Raw genomic sequence first — 6,000 nt, 5'->3', positions numbered from 1 at the left:
GGAGAAATATATATATTTTTATGGCCCAGTGCACCAATTCGTGCAGGGGTGGGGTCCTGCTAGCCTGCCCCAACAGGGGCCAATTGGGGGCAGGGCTGGCCAGGGGGAGGGGCCGGGGGGAGTTGGCCAGCTGGCCCCACCCCTGATCGGGTGGGTTCGCTGGCCTCAGTGGGCATCATAGCAACCAGTCGTTCAGGTCATTCCGGTGTTATGGTCGCTGGCTATATATATATATATAGATGCTTATATTTATGCCAAAAAATACTATCATCTAAATATTTCTACATGTTTTATGTAAGTTTGATATGGGCCTGAAAAAAAAACCCAAAACTTAGCTCAATTTAACTTTGTAGAAGTACAGACTTTAAGAGCTATTTTTCTTATCATAGCTAATAGTTTCTCAAAAAATGTTGGACACTTGCCTATTGTAATATTATTTTTAAATCTACCTGGTTTAAGGACCATCCACCTTTATTACTGATAGTACCAACAGAAGTACATGAGTTAGCTATATCCATATTTCTTAAGGTTGGGATTTGGGGAGTAATAGAGCTTACAGGGACTGCTGATAAATTAGCATATTCCAAACCCAAGTTTCAGGACAATGGATACGGTGACAAGGAGCATCGTGCAAGAGGGATGTCAAATGCACCAATCTGAGGTCATCTGGGAATACAGAGATCAGTGTTAAAAAGTGTAATGTTGTATATCCTCAATTCATAAACTTTTCTCAAGGTGATTTCATTTTAATGAATACTTCATTTTTTCAAAAGAAGTATCACTTAGGGAATGAAAAAAAGAATCCTAATAACACTCACGCAAGATAAGATCTCCCTCACCTCTTTACTTTCCCTCCTGAAATACAGTTTGATATTTCCATACCTCTCTATAGCCATTGCTGATTTGCTCCAAGCTGAGGGAATACACAAGATTCTTGCCTCCCACAAAGAGTCTCTCTTGATATTCATCCAGCAGCATTGTATGGAGATCAAGAAATCCAAAAGAACTATGAAAGATTGATGTTCTGTTTAATTCCAAGAGCTCTGAAATGCAAAAGGAAATGAATGCTAAACACAAGAGAAAACAAAAATACCTTTATAATACTTTTCTCATGGCTCCATTTTTTATACCTATTGGAACTGTGTAGTTTACATTCATTTTATCAGAAATATAAAGATTGTAAAAAGTATTACTCAAAAAGATTAAAAATACACCATGCATTAACAATTCTATATTGTATATTTGAAAGTTCCTAAGAGAAAAGTTCGTAAAAGCTTTCAAAAGAAAAAAATTCTAATGATGTGACTTGTGGTAGGTAGTCATTTAGTAACATATACACATATCGAATCAATATGTGATACACTTTAAACTTAACAATGTTATATCACAACTATATCTCAAAACTGGAAAAAGTTAAAAAATATTTGTTCATTATGTAAAAAATGGGGTGCAACTAGGAATATATTTTAATGTGCAGGAGTTAAAATCTTTTATAAGTTTATGAATCTCAAAACTTCAATTCAGCTTAAAGTATTTACCCTATGTTTTTAAATACAGAAAGAATTACTCCTCCCAGTCTTTAAAGTGCTGTGTGAAAAACTCCATTAATGACTTTTATATTTACTTCTCTATGTGCAACAAACATCCCAAATCTACAATAAATATTCCCCTTTAATTCCAGATAAACACCAACTCAGAAATTGGTTTTGAAAGTCATGTCCAAAATCAAATTGTTCAAGTCCGGAAAAGATCAGGTTTGTTAATACAATGAGGTAACCCTTGGTAGCATTCAGTATAGTGGGGACGAGTTTTGATAAACCTGGTGGGGATCTACTTTCTACCACTGTGTTTTGGCTACTGTTTATGCATTCTTCCCAACATCAGAAATTTCAAATTGTTTTTTAACTAACATACATGTAATTTAGGAAGTCAGAATCTGGGAAACACGTTATGTGTGTACATTTGTTTGTTTGTTGAAGGTATTTAATTGCATGTAGCAGTTCAGTACTTAAGACTGGTAAATGATATATGAGAGCCTTTGATGATGAGAGAGGATATTATCCCCAATACTGATACCATTGTAATTAGTCAGTTATTAATAATAGGAAATGAGTGAAAGGGAGGTGACACATTATAAACATGGTCACGTATGCAGCTTCACTAGGAAGCTTCAATTTCATACTCTCAGGGAACCACTGACCCATTCCCTACAGATCACTGCGGGAAGGGGTCCAACAAAGGGGAGACAGATGCATGCTCAGTGTAGTGGGAGTGACTAGGGAAGGTGCCTGTCAGTCAAACCTGGGGACAAAGATCATTGGTCAGAATGGGTAGGGCTACTGCAGGACCACAAAAATTTGCAAATACATAATCCCCTAAAGAAAAAAGTGCTCACTATCTCTATCTCTATCTCTATCTCCATCTCTATCTCTATCTCTCAGCTCATTTGGCTCACAGCTCGCTCTCCTGTTCCTGCTTCTTTGCATTCTCCCATGTTTTCTCTATAGCCATGTGGTCCTGTGGACCCCACAAGTGCAATGGACTGCTGGGTTGCAACTAGGAATACAAACCAAGTGAGCCTGATGCTGGGCTGGATTGCTCCAACATATAATGGAAGCTCCAAACATTGGCTTTGATTTCAGTCCTGCTAAAGGCAAAATGGGACTTCTTCCTTGGTGAGGCTAAGGGAAATCCAACCTTGGAAAAGGGATTTAATTATATGCAAATAAAAATCACTAGTTCTCCCATGAAGTCTCAGAAAATTCTTTTTCTTGGGATATCAAAAGAAGCCCACTCCCACAAGCAACAGGTGGGGACAAGGACCTCTTCCCTCCAATAGTAATACTAAACCTTGCAAGCTAGAGAATTCCTGAAGAGGACTCCCTGGGAAATATTGACAAATTAGAAAATGACTTCATTTTCTAAAGGTCGATGCCTTTGATAGAATGCATCTGATAGAATGGGGACTATAGGTGACCAGAACATTTCATTCATAGAACAATATGAAATATGACAAATCTACAGGATTCTGTACAATCTTATACTGTTTCTGAGAAAAGAGAGATGAAGTATCTTTTCTTATCTATTAGGGATATATTCACTGTTTATATCTCTACTACATGGATACCCCAAATTTTGTGGAGTAGGGCTAACTTTTAATCTTTAGTTTAAAATAAGCAATACTTGCAGAGCTCCAGCGTTCCTGGCCCAGCCCCTAAACCAGTGGTTCTCAACCTTCTGACCCTTTAAATACAGTTCCTCATGTTGTGACCCAGCCATAAAATTATTTTCGTTGCTACTTCAAAAAAAAAAATAGCAATGCTGCTAAAATTAAATTATTCCTTATAAAGGTAAAACTTGTGGTACTGAGTCATTTGACTATCTAATAAAGAAACTTAGAAGAAGTTCTGAGGAAGAGATGGAGAGAATAATTAGGTGCTTTATTTGGGGAGAAATAAAATAGAAATTTGAGAGATTTAGTTGTTCTTGAATCTTGAAAGACAAATTTGTCAAAATAGAATCATACTTTTTTCCTTCCTTGCTAGACATTCACAAATAACAGAACATGTGCATTTTAGGAATCAATCCCATAACAAAAATATAGATCAAAGCTATCCACTGCCTTTACATATACTCATGGTTTTAAACAGGACTGATAAGTGGATTCTTTTCTAAAAAACGTTTTCCCAGTTATTCTAATAGATTGCTAAAATTCCCCAAGTTTTATGCAGTAAAATCATTATCGGCAAGGATGCAACTGATCAAAAAATGGTTACGTATTATTTAACATTAACAGGTTTCTAAACTCTAGAGTTACCAAATATACTAAGGTTCAAAGCTTAGGGAATAAGTTTGCTGGAAAATAGAGAAAGTCATGAATGGAATCAAATATGAGGATTCTACCCTAAAATGTTGCTAGAGTGGATTAGTTCATGCCTAAATTAAAAAGTATGAATTGAAATGTAGAGGAAGCCCAGTCAGTAAAGGAGGCACCCCATGAATGAATTCCATTTAGGGATGGCCTTGCTTGTTTCCTAGTGATGTCATTAGGCCCTCATTACCCTTGTATACACAGAGAGACAAATGAGAGAGGAAGAGAGAGAGAGAGAGAGAAAGAGAGAGAGAGATCAATTTCCACTTGATTTTATGACTTGCCAATTTCTGTTGTACTTGCTATAATTCTTATAATCTAAAGGTGGTAGTTCCTATTTCTTTGTTAGAGCCCTGGTCAGTGTGGCTCAGTTGGTTGAGTGCCATCCCATGCACCAAGAGGTGGTTGTTGGTTCCAATCCCAGTCAGGGCACATGCCTGTGTTGTGGGCTCAATCCAGGAGGCTGTCGATCAATACTTCTAACAATGACTCTATAGCCTATTATATATAAAGCTCTCTTCAGGAGCAACTAGGGAAAGTCTATTAGGGGGTTATGTATCTAAAATCAAATGTATTTTCTAGAGCCTCATGACTCCCATTTGACCCAGTGATCCCACTTCTAGGAATATATCCCAAGAAACTAGAAACACCAATCAGAAAGGATATATGCACCCCTATGTTCATAGCTAAGATTTGGAAACAAGCTAGGTGCCTATCAGCAGACGAATGGATTAGAAAACTGTGATACATCTACACAATGGAATACTACGCTGTGGTAAAAAAAGAAGGCACTCTTACCATTTGCAACAGCATGGATGGAACTGGAGAGCATTATGCTAAGTGAAGTAAGCCAGTCAGAGAAAGATAAATATCACATCTTCTCACTCATTTGTGGAATATAATGAACAACATAAACTGATGAACAAAAACAGATCCATAGACAGAGAAGCATTGATCAGACTGTCAAACCTTAGAGGGAAGGTAGGGGAAGGTGGGAGTTAGGGTGAGAGATCAACCAAAGGACTTGTATGCATGCATATAAGCCTAATCAATGGACACAGACACCAGGAGGGTGAGGGCATGAGTGGAGGGCTAGTGGGGGCTAGGGGGATAAGGACCCATATGTAATACCTTAATCAATAAAGAAAAAAGTTACAAGATAAAATGGAAGGTTTTCCCAATATTTAATAGTTAGGCTTGTTATAGTTCAAAATAATTCAACAGCAATAACATCAACAGAAAAATTCAGTTTTCTATCAATTTTAATTGTTATTAACTTTAATTCCTATTTTATAAATTGTCTCAAATAACTACAGAATTTTTCATGCTGCTTTCATTTATCAATTCGTGACATTTGCATTCATCTTACTTTTGAGAAAAATAAAAAAATTTTTTTTCTTGGTGTATACTAAAGCCAAAGGAAGCTCGAGCAGAAAGCTTTCCTCCTTTTCAATTTTTTTTCTGCTTTTAGTTTTAGAGCCAGCACTTTCGGTAACATTATTAGTGATCTTAGCTCCAAATTATAGTCCGCGACTCGGCATATTTAGTAAGCGATGGCTAACTTCTTTATCCCTTCAGACTGCTTCAGGCTGCTTACATGAAAGAATCAGAAAACATACAGGAAGAGGGGGACAACAGACACTCTAATCTCAGGCAATCTCCAGAAAACACAGTGCAGACAATGGACAGGGCTGACTTGGTTAAAAGGAGGGAGCTCATCTTCAGTTCTTCTTCCTCTAAAAATAACATGAGTTACTTGGGGGAGGCAGTGGACAAAGAAACAAAAAGAAACAAGAAGAAACTGAGCTACGCCAACTCAGAGTTCATCCGGAGATTTTCTCAAGAGGGAGCTAATTATTATTGCTAAGCTGCATGCTAATTATCAGCTGTCAGTGAAGACATGCAGAGGATCTAGTCATTTCCTCTCCTGGCCTTTCTTCTTAACCTGCAAGGGAAATAGTTCTAAAACTCACCGACAGCAATATCTCACAGAGACAGTTCTCCTCACTTCATCAAAACATAGTTAAATTCCACACCTCCGTGTGTCAACGGGGTGGAGAGAGTGCACATTTTTTTCGGTTCTCAAACAAAAAACAGATCTTCAAGGGAGGGATGTTTCCTTCTTGAAT

At 37.4% G+C, this 6,000-nt stretch overlaps 1 protein-coding gene across 1 annotated transcript in view; it reads right to left on the bottom strand.

Annotated features, from left to right (window-relative positions):
- Nucleotides 1–6,000, bottom strand: part of SEMA3E (semaphorin 3E) — a 222,869-nt gene that overhangs the window by 94,948 nt on the left and 121,921 nt on the right. Inside the window, exon 2 of the mRNA XM_006777144.2 lies at nucleotides 883–1,043. Coding sequence (XP_006777207.1) covers nucleotides 883–1,043 — 161 coding nt within the window. The remainder of the gene's footprint in view (nucleotides 1–882; nucleotides 1,044–6,000) is intronic.

The sequence above is a fragment of the Myotis davidii genome, unplaced genomic scaffold (assembly GCF_000327345.1).
Source record: "Myotis davidii unplaced genomic scaffold, ASM32734v1 scaffold49, whole genome shotgun sequence".
Taxonomy (NCBI): domain Eukaryota; kingdom Metazoa; phylum Chordata; class Mammalia; order Chiroptera; family Vespertilionidae; genus Myotis; species Myotis davidii.
Note: the sequence above shows the minus strand (reverse complement) of the source record. Positions and strands in the feature narration are given on the sequence as shown.